Source organism: Aulonocara stuartgranti (genome assembly GCF_965226115.1).
Source record: "Aulonocara stuartgranti genome assembly, chromosome: 12".
NCBI lineage: Eukaryota > Metazoa > Chordata > Actinopteri > Cichliformes > Cichlidae > Aulonocara > Aulonocara stuartgranti.
The window spans coordinates 5,136,260-5,161,109 of record NC_138948.1 but is presented as its reverse complement, the minus strand read 5'-3'; the positions used below and the strand labels follow the sequence as shown (position 1 = coordinate 5,161,109).

Genomic DNA, 24,850 nt, shown 5'->3' with positions numbered 1-24,850 from the left:
AGCTCATTATATGTTTGAATGGTGTTTCTCCCGGCTCTTTTTTTTTTTACATAAAACTTTCCTTTTTCAGCTGTCACAAATACTAACAGCGATATCAGCAAATACCATCAGCAAGTAAAGAGTAGGGTCCAATTCTTCATCGATTTCTATACAGTCTGAGTACTTTTTGCAACAAGCAGACAGAATACGTTCATTGCTACACAACTGGAAACTAGTCTAAAGAGTCATATAATCTTTAAGCATTTTCAACATTCAATATTTTAAGTTAAAGCAAGAAGTAACTTTCTAATGGCTGTTTAGGGTGCAGCAAAAATCAAGAATTCAAGTGAAAAATTAAGATAACATGAATCTGCTTACAATAATAGAAGATACCCAGTATTTCTTTTCTAGTTTTCTTAATAGTAAACAAGATTTTTTATTTAAGCAGTGGAGCAGTATTGTCTAAGACAGAAGAGCTATCCATGATCTGATGTCTGCTCTACTTTATGGTAACTTCCTCTCACTGGTAGAGGCAAGTTCTTTAGCCACACTTTTCTCCCACTGAATTACAGGAGACATTTAGGATGATGTAAAGAGGACGGTTCAGCAGGACCCGATTACAGCTCAAAGTGTGGGGCCTGGGTCTGGGTTATGCATATCTTTGTTACTGACTGCGTGTTACTGCTAATTCGCCTTGTAATCCGAAGGTTGCCGGTTCAAGCCCCGGGTTGGACAAGCTCGGTCATTGTGCTTGGGCAAAACACTTCACCCATTGCCCACTGGTGGTAGTCAGAGTAAAGTATAGCTGGCTAAATCCACAAAGAGCAGTGAATATTGAGCTAGCAGCATTGGTCAGCTGATCGCAGCCTGACATGTTAACCTGCTGTTGTGCTTCCATTGTTTTGAATAATTTCACATATTGTTTTCCACATTCTTTCAATTCTTTCCTCTTTTTTAATTTAAAGTAATCAGACATCAGATCACTGCAGTGTTGTTATGACACATTGTCACGGTGTGAAGAAATATTGCTATACTAGCAACACATTGTCAGAACTATGTTGCACCTGTGGCGAAAATGGTTTTATGACTCCTGGTCATTTCATGGGAAACTGTAATCTGCAGTGTTGTCACTTTTTTTCTCTCTTTCTCTGTTTTTTGACAACAGAGTGAGCGATCACACAAGCCCGGGCAGGCCCGTGTGTCTGTGGCATTCAGGGCAGTGGGATACATAGCGCCTGTTTTCTCTGGGGTAAGGGGGCCGTAAGAGCTAACTGTTTGCATTTCGCTTTTGTCAGCAAAACCGGAGTGCCCCTTGGTTTTCCCGGTCTGTTTTTTTCCATCACGTTGATGCCATTCAAGCAAAGGGATTGGCCGGGGAACCGTGAGAGCAATGGTGACATCAGAGCCAGCCTAGGTTCCCATCAAGCGGATCTGGGTCACAGCTGCAGCGGGCTGAAATTGTCGAATGAGACACCACAGGAAGGGGATACACTTAAAAACTTGTTATTTAAGAGGAGGAGCCTCATTCTGAATCCTTTACTGATAAGGTGAGAGGAGGTGGAGGGTATCAGACCTTTATATTTCCAGTTCAGGTTACTCTACTGACTGAATGCAATGTCTCCCAGAGAATTACACTGTATTTGTGTCTGTAGTGGGGCAGTAGGTGTGCACACACAAGATCAGACTTCATACTCTTGGACTGTTGCTGCAGGAGGTAGTTTCACTTTGCAGCCTTGGTGAGCTCGTCATAGCGGCACATGAACCAGTTGCCCACCTGCAGCAGTTTCTGGTTAGATGCAAGTGTAGATGCAAGAAAGCTGGATGACATCGAGGCTGTAACCTAAGCAGCGTGCCTCGAGGCAAACATTTTATGGAAAGGGTTGGGGGAAAAAATCGATATAGCAATGGTATCGTGATATTTTGAGTGGCAATACAGGAACACCAATTATCATTATTTTATTAAAATATTCTGGGATTACTATGAATAACAGGGTTCATTTCATTCATCAAATTTATGAGTTAATGTTAGCAAATCTACATTAAATCGGCTCAACAGAAAAACCTCCAACACAGAATTCTGGGAGTCGGAGTTCTGGCTGAATTCTAGGGCATCAAATACGTATGTCACAAAATGACACCCAAATCAGTTCAGAACTTTTATATAATGTGTTATTTATGGATTTTTGGTTGATATTTTGTTCGTCTTGGTTCAAAATAAACTAGAACTAAATGAAATTAGAGATTATTTATTTGTTTCTAAGTGAGGAAATCTACAAATTCAGCGAGGCATCAAAAAATAATGTAATCACAGACTGATATCAGACAGACTCCATCTTTAGTCTTTAGGTGTTAATGAAAACAATAACTGAAATCTGATAACTTTATCTCATTAGATAAAACAGATAAAGACAAAGTTTTACTTTGAGGACATAATTTGCAGTTGAAAAAATGTGATTAAGCAGTAATTCACCATAATGCACTCAGCATGTGAGAATATATTAAAAATCGCAATAATATGTCACCGAGAGGGAAGCGTTGCAATAATATTGTAATGTGGGAAAAATCTGTTGATTCTCACTTATAAAGTATTCATAATAAAGTCTTTAAGACTCTAAGATGGATTTATGGATTTCTGTCTCAGGTGTTTTAGGAGCAGGTCTCACCTGTTGTTTTGTTGTCTTAAACTAAATAAAGAACAACTGAAAACTCAATTTACACAGTTCGAGCAGCACTGCTCATGCACCCAAAAAGGTTATGAGTGCATAGCCTACATATAAAAGTATATATAGCGACTGTATATAGTGATGTCACCCACTTGTTAGTATTGGCATGCAGCGTTTCAGGTTGGTGCTAAAGCTCAAACTGCGTTACTGTAAAAACAAATCTGTTGAACAATATTTGGATTTTACTGGTCCAGTCCCCAATAAAACTTGAGCCTGATTAATCTGTGGTAGGAACGTGACCAATCAATCACATCTGTTAGACACAGCGCATACGTTCTTCTCAAGAGTTAAACACCTTCTGGTGCCAGATTTGCTGTTTGTTCTGTTAGAACCGTACACTAAGTAGTCGTGACTGATGCAGGCTGAACATCAGTCGGTGGTGAAGTTCTGTAATTGTGAAGCCTTGAGCACAGCATTTTTGCAGTCGCCATCTTGGTGTTTTGAAACCAGATGTGATGAGCGAGGGGCGAGAAACAGGGCACTGCACATGCTCATTGGCTAATAATTTGTGATTTGTGAAATGGCAAAAAAAGTGACCACAGTCGTCAGGGAAGAGTTTACAGAGCTCATGGATCACATGAGCTGGAGTCATGTCTCAATGAAAGGTGATGCCCCCCGCTGGCTGGTAAAAAAGTTGTCATGCCCTTCCCTATTGGCTTCACTTTTCAGGTCTGTAGGCTACGTGCATCTTTTCTACTGTCTATGAGCCAAATTATAGAAGCTTGCAGAGCAGTAGTAGTAGCATCTAGCTAGAAAAGAGGAGGAGAAGATTGAAGGCTGAAAGGCATAACAAAGATTTTAAAGATTTTTAACCCACAGCAGCTCAGAAACAGGTAAGGAAAAGAATTCAGGTAGCATAGCATAGCTACTGAAAAGGCCACTGCTTATTGGACATCCAGGACTCTTTAATGTTATCGTTTAAGTTCAGTTAGACTGCACACATGTTGTGTTTGGCCCTTCTTTGCCGTACGTGTGAGGTGTTTCTGTAGCTTACAGCAATGCTCAGTTAAAATTTATTTACACAACAAAAGTTAGAAACAGTATCAGAGCAAGATCAGCAACAGCCAGTGTGCATGCACTTGGCAACAGCGGGGCAGAAGAACCCCCTTTAAACAGGAAGTTTGGTGCCTTGCTGCAGGATTTTTCCCTTCTCTGGAAAGAAATCCTGTTCAAACTATAGTCCAGATGTTGAAGCCTTGTACCTGATGTCCTCACTTTAACTCTGGCACGTCTTACTTGTGTCGTTTACTTTTCTCTAAAAGCCGAATAGCAAATCACACCACAGTAACCTTAAAGAAAAGCCAGCTGATTTTCCTGGTAGTTGGCTCTCCTGGGGGTTTTCTCTAATTAATAATCACAATCAGCAGTGAAATCATCCTGCGGCCAGGCGAACAGGAGATCTGCGAGTCTGAGGTCATATGAGGAAGCCTTTTGGGTTTTTTTCTTGACAGGAAAGATAAGAGATTCAAGCAGATGCCCAGATGGTTTGTATCACCTTCAACTGCCGGGTGTTTCTGATCATCAGAAGATAAATTGGATTAGCGAAGTAAGAAGGAAGATAACAAAGTATTTCTTGATGAAAAATTGTTATACTCCCACCATCCCCACCCCCACCCCCCATCTAGTACAATAAATGTTCTCCTACTGTAAGCAATCCTTTTCCCCGTTGTTTCAGTAAGAGCACACCCTTCAAATTGAATCCTTATCTGTCTCCTCAAGTAAACACTCACTTATGACTTACTTCCTGTTATCTGGATTAGGTTTAGACTGTTTCTTTTGGATACTCAGATATCATGTTGATGAAAAAATCTTTACACTTCTTGTTTTTCTGCCATAAAAAAGACCATTGTTTGAAGCACTGGCAGCATCACCTGTCGCCTCTTTGAAACTTTTTTTTTTTCACCCTGGGGTCCTTTTTCCTTTTCACCAGTCTGTGCTACTCTCTGAGTTTCAAGAAGATGTTTTCATATCAAATTTTATAATTTCCTTGTTTTATGTAGCCAATTTCCTTTATACTTAAGCTGCAGTTATAGATTTTCTACGGTCCTTATTCAAAACACATGTTGTGTGGACGTAATTCACTCTGCTGTACTGAAGCAAAGGGTCTATAAAAATGTGACTTTTTCAGAAGAATCTCCCCCAGATGCATTTTTTAATAAAAACAATGTCTATCCTAAAACTACAGTTAACAAATCTGGCAAATATATACAGTAAATCTTGAGCCACTCCTTATTTCTTTATATTTTGCTTCCAAGGAGACTGGCTGTCCTAAACTCTGACTATAAATCATCGAAGCATAAAAAGACACCGAATTTAAGTGATGAAATAATGTTGTGTTTTCCAATAACAGACGACTGAGCAAAGTAACAATTTCAAATAGTATCTTTTAGCACTTTGTTATAGCAACTCAACACAAAAACACATTTCCCCCCATTTCTTTAGCTGAATCTATGAAAAATGCCAGCGATAACACAGTTTAAATTAGGCATAAAATAGTATATTTTTCATGGTATTATGGAGTGTGGTTCAGATGCAGAGAAAAGTGAGTGAGTATCTACGTTTGTGCTTTTTTGGTTGGTAATTGTAACATTTTTACTGTGTTAGACTTTTATTCAGTATTTTAGAGGTGCATTTCTTGACTCCAGCTGTGTTTGTTAGCGTTTGAAAGGTTTTGTCTGCTGTGATGGTGAAATAATTATATAAATAGTATGAAATTGAACAAAAGAGTTAAATTTATAATAGGAACTCTCCTTCGATCAGTGTCTATGCTCTGTGTCTGTCAAAGACTATACAAAAGGACACTGAGGAATGTCAGTGGCCCAGCAGAAACCTGGCTTTAAATTTTAAAGTTAAACCAGTCATTAAACATTCACAAAAAGCTGAAGTATAAACATATAAACTAAAGTAATCACAGGTACATTCCTCTGGTAATTTCCTTCTTCAGTTAAAAAATATGAAGTTGGAATAACTACTCCAGAAGTAGTTGCATGTGCTTTCACTAACAGCTTTCCCAAATGTCTGTAACATATTAACTGAGGGACCTCTCTGCTCGTGTGAAGATGTGCTGTGGATGAAAGTGTTTTTCTTCTTCAAACGAGTGGAAACCATCTCCCTGGAGGTTCTCTGTCACATCAGTGACCCGGCGGGGGGTTGTGGTGGATTTGTTGTCAGACTGGAGACGCTCTTCAGACGCACCGTGCCCAGACTTGTCTCTCTGTGCTCTCTAAATACCACTCGCAGATCTCCTGCACTGCTTCTTGCAGATCTTGTCAACACTGTAACCAGAAGCTAGATGTGTCCGTGCATGTAACGGATGACCCCCTTCGCCGCCACCATCGCACACCCCCTCCACATGCTCTCAGCGTGAGTGAGCACCTTCGGGCTTTTTGGAGATTTCGTGTCTCATCGCTAACTTGCATTCTCAGCAGAAAGTGACAGATTAATTGTCCTGAAGGTAGTTTTTCATTTCTTTCTCAAACATCATCACACACTCTCCTGGCAGGATTTCCATTGTCTGTGTGTGCACACCTGCAACATCCAAGTCTCATCAGCAAAGTTGTGGAGGTGGCATCAAACAAAGCGGTCTTTCATATAACTGAGCTCAACCTAAAATGTTGGTAAGACAGAACACGTTTATCCTAAAATATACCCCCAAAAAACTCATTGTTTTCCAAAGATTCTTCTTTTAGGTTAAATATATGCTGTTTGGAGCTGCACTCTGAGTCTGAAATTAACTTTTTATCTGCTGAAGATTAAAAATCCATCAGCTTGTTTTCTAACTGGGAAAAATAATACGTCAGATTCTGTTTCACTGCATTTCATCAACGACATCGGCTAAGATATCATCTCGAGTACAAACTAAAACACATTTAGGTGAAGATAATACCTGTGCTTGGGTTTAACCTTGAACGTCAGTGAACCTGTTAGGAATCAGGCGCATTTATGACTGCGGGGTCACGCGGGTCAAACAGTCCATTTGACACACAGCTGGGGAGGCTTAGTCTTCAACAGGATTTCTTTGAAATGACCAAGCAGTGCCCCCCACACCCCAACCCCGTGTACCCAGCGCCAGGTATAGTTTTACGACCCTGAAAGCCGACACTCGCTCACCTCAGCACTGATGTGATTGGGATCAGGTGGGGGGCAGCTTCAGTCTAAACTGTCTCGTTTAGAGCCCGGGGTTGGCTGGTGTCCAGGTGATTCACAGTTCAAATCCCCGTCATCAACACAAACCACAGAGGCTTCGTGTTGTCCTGTCAGCAAAACAGCTATCGTTATTATGTTCAAACACCTGAGATGATAACGACCAGGGGTGGAAAAACAATCAGGCAAAGATTGTAACTTATATCACAAAATACCTTTAAAGTTTTTTGGGGGTTTTTTAAGTTAGCCTATGTGAGGCTTGGGGATGGTTTGCACAGAAGACATTGCCCCAGAGCTGCCTAAAGGTTAGAACAGGCCATGACCTCTTATGATGATGAAAAGGTGTTTTAAATTGAGTTTTTATCTGTCTGCGTTGCTGCATTGTGCTTGTAATTATCACTTGCACAGATAAACAATCTCAAGAACAAAAACACGAGCAAGAGGTCAACCTCAGTGACTCCAATTTACCGAGGTGAGGCCTAAAAGACGGATAGCAGCTGCAGTCATTTGTGTGGATGTGTGTCAGTTAAAGCAGCCACAGCGCTAACTTTAAGCCTCACCAGTCTCCAAATGGATGAGTCATTACAACAAAAACATCCATACAGTTAATAAGGCGAAGGGAACTGTACATGACGACAAAAACCTTTTTTTATGCCGGGCTGCAAACATATGTTTCTTCTGCAAAGTTGGACATGTTAACATGGGAATCTGTGGCGATTGACTCACTTGTGGAGACAGCCTCAAGTGGCCGTTAGAGGAACTGCACTTTTTGGCACTTACCAGCTGTACTGTTTTACTGTTTCTGCTTGAGGCGAACTGGCAGAGAGGAAGTGAAACATCAAAAGTGCAACAGAATGACCAAAAAAATGAAAACAAAACCTCAAAGCCATGATAAAAAAAATATCTGATACATTTTGCATAATCTGTAATTGAACTAAATGAACATGAACTCACAGGCTTTGCCAAGTAAGATATGTTCTGTGCTTGTAATGTTTTCCTCCAGTTTAAGATCAGCAGCCATTAGATAGATAAGTTTCAGAACACATCGTATCGTGATAAGGGTCTTGTTGTTTATCTGAAGTTTTTGTTGTCAGTATGAACTGCAGGAAGGCAGATAATAGCGCAGAGACAGAAAGCTCGCATCAGACTGGTGCTCAAGGAAGAGCAGAAAGAAGCTGAACAAGGTGTAAGCTTTCCAAGGGTGCCTTCGAAATCTCATGGGGGGGGGGGGACTCTGTTTAAAAGGCCTTTTTGTTCAGTCGTAACAACACTAACAAGCCATTTAAAGAAAAGCTGCAGGACATGAGTAGAAACATTCCCCTGAACACGAATAAGGGCTTTCTGCAACAAAACAAGCAGCTGAAATCTCCTTTAAACAAAGTGAAACGCGGGAGGTGGAGGGCCGTGTATGCGTAGTGTTTGTTCTGCAATCCAGATCCATCAGTCACTGCGTTTCTGCAGTCTGGAGCACATTCCACAAATCCTGCTGGGTTTTGTTCCCCATAACCTACCTAACAGCGACACAGTAGAGTCCTGCAGAGCAGAGCGAGTCAGGCTCATTTAAGCACAGCACATGCACCGCTGTGACCGTACTCAGATAAGCATTCTTCGTTTAATTATTTTGCTTTTACAGGTTGTGTGGCTTTAATGGGAATTCATGTTGGGCTTTTGATATAGTAAAGGTTAGACCTGGCTTTCTGTCAGCACTGCAAAACCTCTGTAACATCAAAGTAATGATGCACGACGGGTTGAAATACATTTTGGCCTTTTAATTTTGCAATCAGGTGACATAAAGTTTTGCAGAACCCGTTCACTGGATAGCTTTGTTTCATTATCCTGCACCTTAAGTGTAAATAAGTAGCGTCTTCTTTCTGTGGCTATAACTGCAAAATCCTCAGTCATAATGAAGCATTTAATTTAAGCAGGTTTAATGCTTCATGTTTGATTTATTTCCTCTGTCAGTGGTGAAAACTCTTAAGGAGAACTTTTTTATGCTTTTCCTTTCTGTCTTTTCTGTCATATAAAATGGTTTATTGTCATATTAATGAACATGGCCCAATTGTCAGAACGTGTATTATTATTATTATATTTATCTTGGTTCACCCCTCAGTTCATCCCCAGTCTCAAAATGGCGTTTGTTAGCTCCTCTCGCCCTTCCTTTAAGCCACAAATTCCCAAAAAACATAGCCATGTATGGTGACAGTAACCACCAACACACCCAGCTGAAGTCTATCTGTGTTTGAGGTCAAGGTTACCTCAGTGCAGTGCTCTGCTGGGTTGCACATTCTCACGGCCGTGAAAGAGGACAATCAGCATTAGAGGAGGCAGGAACCAGAAACCCTCAGAAGGACACCAATGAGAAGAAGAATTAAAACAGCAAAGCTGGAAAGACCGCAAAGGAACCAGAGCAGATCAAAAAACCAAGGTCCAAACAGCAGGTTAAGAGTGAAGATGTGCAACCAAGTGCAGTGAGTCTAGGAGCAAAGCATAGCAGTTCCACTTTCTGAGACAGGAGTACGGGTAGCCTCACACAGATTGCTGTCTCTTCATTGAGTTTCTCTTCCTGAAGACATATTCAAACTCCACTGCTTTAACTGCAGTTTGGCCCTTGCTCTCTTTTGCAGACTCAGTGAGCTTAGCATAGCAACACTTAAGCCTGGTCTCCACCTGCCGCAGGTTCTGGGTCTTCTGATTGGCTGCCTAAAGCATAAAGTTTAATAAACAGCAGGTAGGTGGAGCCATTGTGGCAGAGATGACTATATTAGCAATATCCCTTTCCTGTGACATAATTCAGATCAAAGAGTAGAAAAACTGCATGAAACTGAAGATTTAGGGCAATCTGAGTCTTGTGTTAAATTGACCTTATCATTTTGAATTTGGGCCATGTTTAGTCTGAGCACCAACAAACGTAACACATATTTTAAACTGGTTTTAAACTAACAATGAGTCTTAAAAACCTACAGATCTCCCACCTTTTATATTAATTGTGCAGCAAAAGTCTCATCTTGAAACATCCCACAAGCATGTAAACTGATAACCAAATGCTAATTCCTAAATGCCAAGGAGAACTAGTGCTCAAAGGGAAGATGCATCCATCCATGCATGCTTCATTATTTCATAAAAGGACAATATCCGCAAATGTCGGAGCTGCACTGGCCTGTGGGAAGATTCACGGGCACTGATAATGGAGGTAATTTGTTTCATCTGCACGTATATCGATAGTGTCTTTTCCCACAGGTTTTTCTGAGTGGCACCGGAAAAGGAAATGCACATCATTTTGTGATAGGATGAGTACACCCAACTGTTCCCTGCAACTGCAGAGCTGCAGATGCAGTTTTGCTTTAGGCTGAGGACAGAGTGAGATGAGGAGGTGCAGATGGGATAGATCCACTCTGTAATTTGCTTCTGTGGAAATAAGCAGAGGCATTTCCTCTTGATCTAACAGGGGGGAGGGTGGTATTAATGATAATGGGACATTCTGAGACCAACTGGCTCTTAAACTGAGGAAAAATACATGACTCAGTGACCTGATTATGAGGTTATGCTGTCATTAACCTCGGGGTTCAAAATGATGATGATTCAAATCCAGAGAACATTGACCTCTGCCTCAGGGCTTTCTGTAGTTTGTTTTTGCTTCTCTCCCTTCTTATTACTTATTTTCTTTGTCTTGTTTCTTCCTTTCTTCTTTGTTCTTTTTAACTTTATGTCCCAAGTCATCATAGTCAACTTATAGTTGGATTATCACTCAGTTAGCCTCACACATTCACATTCCCTGCACCACGAATCATAACCACTTTTGGTGAATTTGTAGCAACTTCACAACTGATAAGATGCACATATTATAGCAACAACTGTGTGTGTAGAGCCAAGCATTCACCCTCTAACAGCAAACTTTAGGTCATTCAGACTGAAACATTAGCGATTGCCTGCAGAGGCAATGAAAAATGTTGTAAGGCTTCTGATAAAGCCAGTAGATATCAGAATAAAGCAACACTTCCTCTTCTATGCGTCCATCAGAGTTTAATTTAAGACTATATATGCAGAGCATTTCTAAAAATCTGGTTTTGAGATTGCATATCAGCACATGCCTCTGTTGCTCTCCACAGGGAGAGTTTTCCTGCATGCACTTGAGAACTGCGCAAATGGGATTTGCAAATACTTCTTTGACTAAATACTGAGTAGAAATGGAAACCTAAAAGGGGGGCAGCTGTGGGTCAGGAGGTAGAGTAGGTTTTCCACTGATGAAAGAGTCAGGTTTGAAAAGTCACCAGTTCTTTCACGTGCTAAAAATGATTGGTTCAAGCATGGGCAGCACAGTGTGGGACCACCACATAGCTACAGCACACTTAATCTAAGCTGTCATGTTTCTGCATTTCCATCTAACGCCATGACATCATATCTGGCTTCACTAATCTCACAAACAGCTGCAAACAAAACAGCAATTGTAAAAATACGGGCTTATCTAGTGGGTCATCGGAAAGGCACCATCTTAACAACTGGCCTCCCGCTGCCGTCATCTCAGTGAGGCCTTGTTCTGCTGAAGGTCTCTTCCTGTTAAAACAAAGCAGATCTTTTTCACTTCCGCACTGGCCTTTCCGTTAAAGTAAAACCTGCCCTGTGGCTGATTTTGTCGTGAAACTGAATTGAAGTTTATTACAACCACAACATTTTTAGAAGTGCAATGACATTATACTTTAATTGCCAAGATTTTTTTTCTTTTTTTGTCTTTGATAACATCTGGAGGAAGTTTCTGGTGTTTCTGGGCAGTCAGTCTTCTGTTATCGAGCAGCACATACTAAACAAACATCCGATAATTCTTTCTTCAGATATATGAAACAGTAGTTTGGAAACAATCAAATATTGTTATTTGTGTAATTGTGCCTCTTATTAATGCATCAATTCTAAATAATTGCCAAATTGGATGCAATTACATGACAGACTTCAGTCTCCCTGTTAATTAATATGCATTGCTCCATTTAACTAAAATAAACATAAGCTTAAAGGTCAATTTTGTGTGTTGGGCTGTGATATCAATTGCAGGAGAAACTGGGGCTCATGCAAACTCTATATTGCCGTGAGGCCTATGTAATCAGATTAGGTAAGTAATTGTGTCAGATTGCTTTTAGTTCAGTGGGTTAAGTTACTACTTACAAAAAGCTGCCAAGTAATTTGTATTCACTGACATGTTCAAAGTAATCTGATCCAACCCTGCCTACAGCAAACTACTAAGTACTGACCCACAAGGTCACGTACAGACATGCCGAGTTGTCCCTGCCTATGAAAGCATGACGTTGTCTAAATGAACCACGTTGTTGTTTCAGGTCTCTGAAAACTTTCAGGAGCTGAAGAAGAGAGCAAAAGCACCTCAAACTCAGGAACTGGTTAAAGAGCCATACTCATTGACAAACAGCACATTGAACCATCCCCGCTGTGGCGTACCGGACTACCCCACCAAGGAAGAGTGGCGGCACCGGGGGCGATACCGCCAGAGACGCTACACCCTGTATGGACAACGCTGGGACAAGACGGACCTCACCTATAGGTACACACTGGGGCCCTTAGCTGTGTTGTAACTATATGCTGTGTTTGATCATAAATAAAGCTTACAATAATAAAACGTGAACTTCTACAGTCCCGAGAGAACTCCGTGCTGATGTAAGCCACGGGATTCATCCGAAATGTGCAGCTGAAAAAGCGTCCTGCAGTGTTACCATTTGGTGCACGAACATACGATTGTTTTTCTGCTTCAGCAGGCGGCTTTTTCAGACGAGAAAAAAAACTGTTTTCTCAAACCCGAACAGCAGATGGACGCAGTTAGAGATTAGATGGTGAATATGGTGGAGTATTTAGGAACAATGAGCCAAATATAGAGACTGAGAAAGTAAAGGAATTGTAGCGTCTTAGTAAAGTGTTTGGACAATGATCACAACACTTCAGTGCAGCCTGGTATTGATCCTCCAAATCTCGAAACATCATTCTTCCAAAAGATATTCATTCAAGTGGTGAAGGAGTAGAAAGCTATGACTGTATGGATGTGGGTGATGTCCACTCTCATCAGCATAAAAATACTTCATCACTGGATAAATGTGATCACTAAGAAATGCTTTGCAGTGACGTTTCCCTCCATCAGCTTTTAAGTGATGACACATTAACCTGTTTTCAAGTTAAAGTACTGTGTGTCATTATACCATTATACAGTTCATGTCTTGTGTACCTTTAGCTCATTTTTTAAAAACCTCAGGACCCCAACTTTTTGGTTGCAAAGCATTCAAAAACAGGAACTTCACTGATCTTTCAAATGAAACCTACTCCCTCTTACTTGTACACCCAAAGGACTAATTACATGCAAACAAAATGCAATGAATTCATCAACACCTCCCATGTAAATTGGGAAACAGGGGGCACCTGGATTTGAACCAGAGACCTCTTGATCTGCACTCAAATGCTCTACCACTGAGCTATACCCCCTCAGCCAGTCACTTTATGCAGAAGCTAGACATAGGTTCCAGTCTTGGAAAGTGAAGGTGATGTTGCTGTGCCTTACAGCTGCATTCTTTGAAATGAGCAGCTCCAGAGTTATATAGAAGTTTTTGAGAAAATAACCTAGTTCTCATTTCAAGTGTCATCACTTTAAGTTAATTAATGGACATCAATTTAAAGTCATGTCTCGTCTACTTAAATTCGTGTTGACTCACTTCCTCGTTCCCATCTCCACTGGGAGACGAGGAGTTGAGCATGTGCAATTTGGGAAACGATAATGGGAGAGTCTCCCAGTTAAAGTAATATACACAGTAAGGCACAAGCATATGGTTTAGGGGAGAGGTTGGGAACTCAAGGCCCAGTGAGCCTTAGGGTGCTCCAAGGAACAGTCCTTATTTAAACATATAGTTCTTATTTAAACAGGGGGCATCCAGATTTGAACCAGAGACCTCTTGATCTGCTGTCAAATGCTCTACCACTGAGCTATACCCCCACAGAATGGTCTTGACTGTTTGCAGAAGATGGACATAGGGTCCAGTCTTTAAAAGTGAAGGTGATGTGGCTGTGCTTTAAAGCTGCATTCTTTGTAATGACCAGTTGTATAGAGGTTTTTCAGAAAATGAACCTAGTTCTCATATCAAGTGACATCACTTTAAAGTCATGTCTCTTCTACTTAAATGTGTGTTGACTCACTTCCTCATGTCTCTTCCGTGTTCCCATCTCCACTGGGAGACGAGGAGTTGAGCATGTGCAATTTGGGTATTGATAATGGGAGAGGCTCCCAGTTAAAGTTTAAAAAATGATACACAAAAAAGGCACAAGCATATGGTTTAGGGAAGGAGTTGGGAACTCCAGGCCCCAAGGGCCGGTGTCCTGCAGGTTTTAGATCTCACCCTGGGTCAGTACACCGGAATCAAATGATTAGTTCTTTACCAGACCTCTGGAGAACTTCCAGACATGTTGAGGAGGTCATTTAGCCATTTAAATCAGCTGTTTTGGATCAAGGACACATCTAAAGCCTGCAGGTCTGGAGTTCCCCAACCCTGGTTTAGAGGATTGCTATCTTTCGATTAACCAGTATCCATTGGTTTTTCAGTCAGATAGGCTGCATTTTATCCACTGTCTGTGACATTATCTTAGGCTTCTCATTTAAGGGAAATTTCTTCTGATTGGCTGACCCCTGCGAAATTCGCACCACCCAATATGGCCATATTGGGCATAACTGCCGAATGGTCCAGCTTTGAAAGGTTGTTTTCAACTTAAGCAATTAAATAACTAAATCAGTCTTTATTCAAAGAGGGGGCACCCGGATTTGAACCGGAGACCTCTTGATCTGCAGTCAAATGCTCTACCACTGAGCTATACCCCCATGTCCTTATTTGCTGCCTGTCATAGACTGTATATAAAAGATGGACACTGCGTGCAGTGCAGCATTTTGATTGTGGTCTTGATTGTTTTCCTTTAATTTGTCATCTAAGCATTAGCAGAGAGTAACAGCAGAGCTAAAAGAGAGAAAATACACATTCAACATATGAACATCACTCTGTGTTCACATCTTGTTCCTGCTCTTGAGACAGACTGGATTAAGGACATAAGGAAAATAATCAAAAATTACACAACCTACAGAGCACTTTCAGTCGTCAACTTGACCTTCAGAAAAAGGGGTGGTGCTTTTCTTTAATCTAAAGCCGTGGCACCATCGAGCGTCTGGCGGTCTGGCTGCTGCCTCTCTGTCTGGCTCACCCGGTGTCCCTTTCATTGTACTCATTCTTCAACCTAACACTATACGAAGACAGGCAAAGCGAAAGCAAGAGGTAGGAGGGTGATTTTAATAGCAGCACTGGCCACAATCTAATTAGATTCTGCTTCACAGGACCAGCTCATGGTGACACCTGACGGAGTGATGTGGTTTACCAGGATCAAGGCAACACCCAACTACGTCAAACTCTCACTGTTATGACCATAATAAGGCCCTCGTTCCTCCCCAGCCGTTGTAAATGAGTCTGATATGAGAGTGGAGCCATGCTAATGAGGCCCTGTGTTTATTTTTTATTCAGAACCAGCCAGCGTTTTGAGCTTGTGAGGCAAGCTCTGGCATGACACCGAAGTCAAGCTGGCTCAGCTGAGAGCGCTGTTGTTGTAACCGCTTGAATGGTTTTTAGATCAACTGAAAAGGAGGTCTCAGGTGGCTGCAAAAGGTTAAAGGATGGCAGGGCTGCGTTAAGGGAGATAGATTCCACGAGTTTGCTTTTTTTATATATGTTAGACTTCATTCTTTAACTTTCTTATGTTAAAAACATTTTGTCTACTGCAAGGAAGCAAAATAAGTTGTAAAAGGTTCGCTTAAACTGGTCTGCAGTGACAAACGTTGCACACACATGGAGTAATGACTTGTCAGTCATACAGTAAACCAAACCCTGCTGCTTTTTGACTGTAAAGGAGACAGAAAAACATCATAAAACCCACAGGGAAAGTGTTTCCTGTGGTCACTGCTTCACTTCAGGACTTCTAAGGAAACAAGAAGTCGTCCCTTTAGGAAGAATGCTGGTTTAAGTCACTTCAGGTATATCTTTGGCTTTTAACCCAGAAGCTGCATCCATGTTTATACAGTTTATGGTATTAAACAGCAATTTATCCAGCTGTTACAGAGCAACACCATTCATTTGGAAACAGATCGACGCAGTCTAAAGTTCTCTCTTTTTGCACTGCTCTCCACCAAGTCTGAGAGCATGGGCTGTGATAGTTTCACCTGCTTCTTTTAAAGTGCTCCAGTCACAGTCACACACTGGTGATGGCAGCTACATTGTAGCCACAGTCACACTGGGGCGCACTGACAGTCCAAAAGACTGAAATATGTATTTTAAAGGGAATAATTTATTATTTAGTAAGTACCTAAGTACCTAGGTCGTATTTAGATTTATTTATATATATCTTCTAATGTATAAAATATTTGAGCCATACAGGTAGATGTCTCTTAACAGATCAATACCTGTACACTTTGTATCTGTAAAAATACACTCTAAATTCAGAATCAGACACTTTTCATTTTTCAGTAAACACTCTGTTGGTATTTCTTTTCCCACACATCGAGGTTTAAGAATTTTTTTTACGCTATTTGGAGGGCAAACTAAAAAGGCAGTTATTGGGATGAATGTCTGGAGTTTTTACTGCTTGTGTGTCTCCAAATTAAGACCATATTTTCCATAAAACCCCCAAAGAACAGGAGCTGATAACGACCACTGTAAATAATGGAAACGTGTCCTGTCTTCTCGATTAGTTCCTTGAAGCAATGCACTAAATTCTTAGTGATGGGCTTTGTCAGCCGTTAATGTGCTCGGTTTTAAGTTGCTGTAGTTGCTTTGATTTGTTTGGTACAAATGGTTGCAATGGTTAGTTTCAGATGTTGCTTTTCTGCTGGTTTTAGTTGCCGCCATTGCCGTGTTCAGTTGAAGGCGTTACTGTGGTTGCAGCATTTGGCTTAGCTGCTGTAGTTGCCATATTTCACAGTCGCTTGAATTTTAGTGGTTAGTTTAATTTTTTTTGTAGTTTAAATGTAATATTGGTGTAGCTTCAGTATTAGTTGCTGTAGTTTTACAACAATTAACAGCAACTGTAGTTTTGTAGTCTTTGGGTAAGAAAAAGTTGCCCAAAAACAAGTGCACAGATGTCATGCTCAGAGCGAGAGAGGTCTGTTGCAAAAGCTCTGTCTCCTTTGCCTCTCCGTCTGTTGTGCTGCACATCCAGCAGGCCCTGATGACATGACCTCAGGGACTTGCTGGGGACGTATGGGTGAAAAATTTCTCTGATCCACACTGGCGCTTGTCCATGCAGAACTCTAAAAGTCAAAATCTTAAAGTGGATTCTAAAGGCAATGGGGAGCTTACTTTATCCAGAAGTCTCACAGCGGCAATCTGAACAACCTGCACGTGTTCCAGGGAGGTTTTGTTAAGACGTGAACAATGAATTGTCAATTCATTTTCTCTATAACATATTCATTTTTACATTATTGGGAGGGAGTGGGGGGTATTCAGGTACTCATCCCATTTATGGTTTTTTTTGTATGTTATAAAAAAGGAAAAGATTATTACTTCTATATGTACCTATGTGTTTTATGACAGTTTGGTATTGAAAAATAAAAGAAAGAATAATAAAAGTTACACCAAGGTTCCTGATATAAGATTTTTCAAATGTGGTAGGAGGCCTAGAGTTCCTCATCATTAAGTTGGATAAAATTATCTGCCATCCAACTTTTAATAGATTCAGCATCATCTGCACAGCACTGATAGGAAATAAAAGTGCTTGAAATGTACTAAAGAGGGAGTGGAAACAACAGAAACAACAAAAGGCCCCAAACCAGAACCTTGTGGCACACCGTAGACAAGAGAAGTGGAAGAAGACAGCTTAGCTTAAACAGTGGAAGAGTTAGCCTGGTTTCATCCACTCATATGTCACATTAATGAACATTTTAGATTTTAATGTCTTTATACAATAGGAAGTTTAAAACCATAGTTTGTGGCTTGAGAGGACTCTTTACAGTGAAGCTATTCATTATGAACAGTCAGGTTGCGCGGTCTGGTACCACTGTGCCAAAAAATGTTATATAGCCAGGAGCGCTACATACAAGCTAAGCACGTCCTGACAGCTCTGAGCAATCTTCTCTGTGTATTCACAGAGTTCTAAAAAACTTTACTCATGTAATTCAAAAAACCTCATGTAAGTCTAGATCATACTTTACAGAATTCAAGTACCATTCCTGTTAAAGTTCTCCACTTAGCACCGTACAAAGTGTAGCAACACATGGACACACATTTGTGTCTTCTTTTAGAGTACTTTCAGTTAATGGGGTGTAATCTCCTTTTTAAACCCATGGTAACAACCAAATTCAGGTGTTTAACACTTCTGCACTGTGATGATTGGACAGTCAGGCCAGCTTGCTGCTTGTTTTCAGCAGTTATGCCTCTCTGCAGATGTTGCTGTAGTCCAGTGGGTACTTAAGCTGGAGATGTTTAAGTGTGTGGTTGCAGATGTTTCTGTTTTCGCAGTGGTTGCTTTACCTGTTGCTTTTGCCATTTATAGTTGTGCATTGCAGTAGTCACAGCAGGTATTTTAGTTGCAGATGTTGCTCTGTTTGCATGAAGAGGGTTCATGTATTTAGTTGAAGGTGATGACGTTGCTATATTTAGGTGCAGATATTTCTGTAGCTGCAATGAGCAGTTTAGTGGCAGATGTTTCCTGGTAGTTTACTAGTTGGTTTAATTGCTGTAGTTGCAGTGGTGCAGTGGTTAGCACATTTGCCTTACACATTAACGCTTCCTGGCTCCTCCCTGGGAGGAGACACAGCACCAGCCTCATGGGGTACTCAGTGAGCTCCCAGGGCCGGTCCCATGGATAATTGCGAGGGTTGCGTCAGGAGGAGCATCCGGTGTAAAATCTGTGCCAGGACAAACATTGCTATAGTGACCTCTCGGGATATAAGAACGCATCCGAAAGAAAGTTTCAGTGACTGGGTTAGTCAGAGTAATTACTGTGTATAGTTGTGTAATCACAGTGGGTAGGTTATTGACAGACGTTTCTGTAGTTTGCTAGTTGGTTTAATTGCTGCAGTTTCTTTAGTTTCAGTGGTCAGTTTCGTGTCAGTAGTTACTGTGTGTAGTTGGAGGTGATGCTACAGTTTTTTTGGTCGGTGTGGTTGGAAATGTTGCTGCATTCAGAAGACGTCCAAAGCTTTGCTTGCCAGAGGCTGTTGCTTCATACCAACCCCAGACAGCTGTGCATTTCCATAATATGTCACAGTAATCTCATTTACCGCAGAAGCAACATTGAGATTTGATGCAAAGCCAGTGTTGGTCCATATGATTTATGAAGCGTTTCAGTCTTCTTGGTAAAGCGTGATATTTTGTGGATTTTTGGTTTTATTTTGTGGGTTATCACACTGGGTGGTTTTATCTAAAAGGAAAGGGAGGAGATTTTACCGCAGTGTTTTGTTAGCAAGCCTGAGGGTAGAAGAACACCTCCCCACTAAAGAGACAACTGAAGATATCTGATTAAAAGGGGGATGCAAGGCTGGTGGTCTCACTTTGCTACTGTACATCCTGTGTGTGCGTATGTGTGTGCACATGTGTGTGCATATGTGTGTATGTAACACCTCTATTCATTTCCTGCAGGATTGATGGATTTCCTTGGCAGTTTGGAGAGGAAAGGGTTCGAGGTGTCTTTCGGGATGCAGCAAAGATCTGGAGTGACGTCACTCCGCTCACCTTTACCGAGGTCCGTAACGGACACGCTGACATTCGCATCGACTTCAGAAGGTGGGAAGAATTGCTGAAAAAAATATTAAAAAGATCAGGAGCAAATGTCAAATTACACCATGTTGTGAATTATAGTTAATTAGGCCTAAATATAAAACGTGAGCATCGTTACACCTGAGAAATACAGCTGCATTTGAGCTAGAATAATATAGTTTATGATGCGGTTATGCCACAAATCATGGTTAATAGACATTGCTTTAAAATGGCACTCAAAGGACACATTGTCTCCTTTTTCTTTAATATCTGTTGCCTTGATTCCCGCTCCTTGTGTTTTTTCCTCGCCTCCTCCACTTGCATCTCTGGTGGGAGGGAGTAAAGCAAAAAAAAAAAGAGAAGCAGAGGAATTGAAAATGTGTAATTTGGTAAAGAAGAGGTTTTTTTCTTGCTGCCCCAAAATGCACAAAGACCCAACTAATCATTGTACAGGAACAGCATCCAAGATGTGCTAGCTTCAAAGTCAGGGGGCACCCGGACTTGAACCGGAGACCTCTTGATCTGCAGTCAAATGCTCTACCACTGAGCTATACCCCCACCTGCCAGTCCTTTGCAGAACTGACTTATATCTGCTTTCTTTGTAAAGTCCAGCAGGTCACCTCTGTATGCAAAAAGATAGTATAGAAGTCCATGATAAAACCTTTGCTTTGTAATTGCAGTAAACACTCTACACTAGTTCAGGTTAATACAAGATGTTTATTTCATGAATTATGTTCTCGTGCTATCATTTATTGGTTGATGAATGAAAACAATTTCTCAACATATCGGTAAATACCTAATATTGACCGATAATGTTGCCAGTTAACCTAATTAGTTGTAAACTGTTCCTCCATTTTTCTTGCTTTAGCACTTACTTTTGCCACCTTTTATTGCCGCCGTCCCAACTTTTCGAGACACGTTGGTGCCATCAAAATCAAAATAAGATAATGCTGTCTCACTTTAAACATTTTCTGAGTTCTATTGTGAATAAAATGAGATTACATTGACATTTTTAGAGTTGTAGTTGTAGTTGTGAGTTAGATCCAGCATAGATCATTTTGAACTAAAGACAAAGATCTTTGCTACAGAGGGATTTCCAGAATCACAAAGATGAAAACACGAGATTACAGAGCAAGAAAAGACGAGGAGATTATACCAGAGATATAAAACTGGACTTTTGTGGGGGATCTGTGTCATCCTTGGAATTACGTAAATTCTTTTGTAAAGCTTTGATTGGTTATCAGTGGAGCGATTTTTATGTTTTTCCTCTTTTGAATCAGGTTGTGTTTTTGCTTTTGAATTGCTTTTATCCACTCTTATAGAACCAACTACAGATGAATGATAAGATAAAGGAAAAACCAGCATTAAATGCCCCAGTAACCTTTACGGCCACCAGGTGCTCGATTATTCAGGTCTATGAGCACATCTGGAGGGTTGATTACCTTTCTTCCCAAATATATTCTCTTATTTTTTCTTGCGTTAGTAGTGATGGAGAGTGAGGTCACACATTAATCCAAGATGTCCCATTGTTGTTCATTTATGACTACAAAGACCAAAACATACGGTTCATTTTCCTCAAATATATATAATCAGCAAATCGTTTAGTGATGCCTGGGGCAGTTCAGCCATAACTTTAGACTTTTCCTGCTCATACATGCTTGGAACGATCTTGTTACCAAAGTGGACACGCAACAGGATGTCATAGCGTGGCTCAAGCACGTTCATCATATCTTTAAACCCCTTGTTTTGCACAACGGAATATGGCCTCATGTCTGCAGCCATAAACACCTTTTTTAATAGCTTTAGCCCGGTCGGATTGGGCAGCAAAGGGCTGCTTAAATGCCGCAAACTCCTCTGCTCCTCCACTTGGACCGCTAGCGCTGGCCATAACTATCGCTTGACAGACTGACCACGCGCACCATACACACATTTTTATTTTATTTTTCGAATCTTCGGATCACGTGCGTGCCGAACCGTGGAGTGGGAACTGTTCAGATCACGGATCAATAATGATCCGTTGCACCACTAGAATGCACACATTAAAGGATATAGGGAACTACAGGGATCTAGGAGTGGGGGGGACACACAACACTGAGGGACAACAAGCAAAAGAAGAGACGAGCAGTACATTGTTAATTTATCCAAATGTGCTTATTCTTTCTGCTAGTGTTGAATCCTCCCTTAAAGCTGAAGCTGACAGATGAATGTTTAGAATCTTTTGTCTGTAAAGCTGTTAAAAGGTTTCTGCTCAGTGCCTTTATTGCTCATCGGAGTGTTTGTTTTATAAAAACCTGCAGTTTATGGCATGGAGACAACCTTCCCTTTGATGGCCGGGGTGGCATTCTTGCTCACGCTTTCTTCCCTAAAACACACCGACAAGGTGAAATTCATTTTGACGCTGATGAGTCATGGACACTCGGAAACCACATGGGTGAGTGTATGGCTGAGTTTATTTTTTATTGCTGGAAGCTGTGCATAAAAACTGTGAAATGAATAGAATTACAGTTGTGATTACTGTCTGAATATCTCCATTGTCTGCTGCTGTCGCTGTCACTTGTTTCCCAGCAGAACATTTGTTTCAGTAAATAGCTGCCATGTTTTGTGGAGTTGCAGAAGGCATTCATCTGTGGCTCTCAGTAATATCCAGCCTATTGTTATGGGTTTTTTGATCCCCGTATACCATAACAGGAGCTTGGTTTTCATTGCTAGCAATAATTCATACTGATGATTTAGTTCATAATTTTTACTGACAGAATTATTGGGCACAGCAAAGGGACAGAGGGGGTCAGTGGTTAGAGGATTTTGTCGTTGCTTTATCCAGATGATGTGGTTCTGTTGGGCAGCTTGAAGTCAGGTGTTAAGAACCTTGATTGGGAATTTGGTTAAAGTGTGAAGCCGTGTGGTTCTCAGCATGAAAAGGATGGGGTATGTACTCTGGGTAGAGATCTTTGGAAGAAGTGTCCCAAGAGGGCAAGAAAGAGTGGAAGAGATCAATGGAGAGGGTTGTGCAACATTTACAATGATGCAGATGGTCTAACGGTAAAGACAGATGAACATGAAAGTAGAATTGTAACTTTATGGTTGATTTAAGTTCCTGGCCTCACTTTGGGTTGTGACAGAGGGAATGAGTTTGCAGATAGCAGCAGGAATGAGCAAATGAGGGCATCTGCTACGTGCTGCATGAGGTAGCGTGTAGCCTCCTTTCAGAAGAGCTGGATGACATGCCCAGGGGAGAGAAGTTCCCTGTGACACTAAGATAAGATAAGCAGCTGAGGATGGATGGGTGGATGGATGGATGGATGGATGACTTTTGGACTGATGGACATTTTTTTACTTGTTTAATCAAATTATAAAGTAGTTTCCAGGAGCTTCCATAGTTGTCAGGTACATTACTTTAATATATGGGCTGAACTGACGTATATCTAAACTTTCATGCTGCAGTTTTTTTAGATAATAGTGTTATCGCTAAGACCAAAACAAAGCAAGGCATACTTTTATATGAGAAAAGTACGAAACTGACAAAAATAGTCCATGTTGCTGTCAGTTTCTTAAACCCAATGTTTGTGACAGTCCAGAAAATAAGTTCACTGTACCACAAATGAGGCAGTAAAACAGCCACGTAAATGACATAAATGTGTTTGTACTGGAAACATGATCAACAACATCTGTGTATTGTTTTAGACTCACAGATGTTTTTGTTGTCTTGTTGTGACCAGCTTTGGCTGGGGAGACAACGTCACTTTTTCAATCATGTTTTCTTGAGGTCATGCATTCATAGAGTGCTTGTCACACCTTGCAGCTAATTTAATATTGCCAGTAAGAAGTATGTCGCTGAATCGTCCAGAGTACCCAAAAGAAACTCGTGCAGGCGTGCAGATTCAAATCGAATTCCTTATTACCGTGCACTGCTGCAGCACTGATAACGTCTGTGTGTCGGTGAAATGTGTGGCTGAGAGTAGATATGAGTCAGCAGGGAGAGGTACTTTTTATGACTCGTTCAGGAGCGTTGGCACTGGATGGGCTTAGGTAACAAAATCCCCACCGTGCAAGCAGGTCAAAACAAACAAAACTATCTTCAGACTTTGTTTGAACCAGGTGTGCCCCTCCATCCTTCCACCCTGCAGGCATGGACCTTCTCCAGGTTGCCGCCCATGAGTTCGGGCACGTCCTGGGCCTGCAGCACACCCGTACGAAGGGAGCCATCATGTCCCCACACTACTTCTTCGCCGACTTTCCACCCAGAATAAGCAATGACGACAAGTGGGGCATCCAACACCTGTACGGATCTCGGAGAGTTCGAGCCCCCGAACCCCAAACCACAACCGCCACCACAACCACTACCACAACTACCGCTACCACCACCACCAGCACCACCACCACTACTACTACTACTGAGAGCAACGAGATCTTCCCTACTGGAGTAAGTGAAACCGATGCAACAATCACAGAGTCATGAAAATGACCTAAATCTACACAAGAGGTGTGAAGTAAACCTTTACCCTGAAGCTTTATGCAGGCATTCGTGGTACCCAGAGGATAAAACTTTTGTTAGGATTTCATTATTTGCATATGTTATATCTGAATATACTATATCTTGACTCTACTATATTTCTGCTGTACGACTCAAATTAGTTGTCATTCAATTTAATAAACAGTTGAATAGTTTCCAAAACAAGAACCATAACAAGATAATGGTTTTTCTAAACAGGACAACGTTAGCCTAAACAAGTTAAAGTTTACCTAAACAGGATCATGATAGCCTAAACATATTATTGTTTTCAAGATCATCAGGGTTGCTGATAGTCACGTTTCTGGTTTATGAAACACACTTTTGCATTCATGCTCACACTGCCCAAACAAACATTACACCTTATAAGGATTGGCCTTAAAAAGGCATTTCCGGAGCTTAAACATAGGAGAATGCAAAAAAACAAACAAGGTTTACATGTCTGACAATCTGACTGTAAGAGCTTATTAATCAGATTCCTCAGTAAACGCAGCTGATCCTGCTTTGATAAGACTTAAGCTGGAGCTGACGTGTTGTTTCCAGCTGTTTATTAAATGCCTGCACTTTCATAGCGTATGAATCCAAAAGTGAGAGAGTCACGCACATTTATGCATGTGGCACAGTAAATATCAATCAGTTACTGATTGGTGATTAAAGGGAGTTTAACCTTCTCTGTGTCAGGAGAGACTTTAAAGCGCCCTGAGGTGACTGCTGCTGTAATTTGGTGCTATATGGAT

General features: G+C 41.1%; 1 protein-coding gene across 1 annotated transcript in view; it reads left to right on the top strand.

Annotated features, from left to right (window-relative positions):
- LOC309718994 (stromelysin-3-like) overlaps positions 1-24,850 on the top strand; it is a 33,704-nt gene that overhangs the window by 2,748 nt on the left and 6,106 nt on the right. The window contains exons 2-5 of the mRNA XM_082554699.1: positions 12,167-12,387; positions 19,490-19,633; positions 21,904-22,037; positions 23,731-24,026. Of these exons, the coding sequence (XP_082410825.1) occupies positions 12,167-12,387; positions 19,490-19,633; positions 21,904-22,037; positions 23,731-24,026 (795 nt within the window). The remainder of the gene's footprint in view (positions 1-12,166; positions 12,388-19,489; positions 19,634-21,903; positions 22,038-23,730; positions 24,027-24,850) is intronic.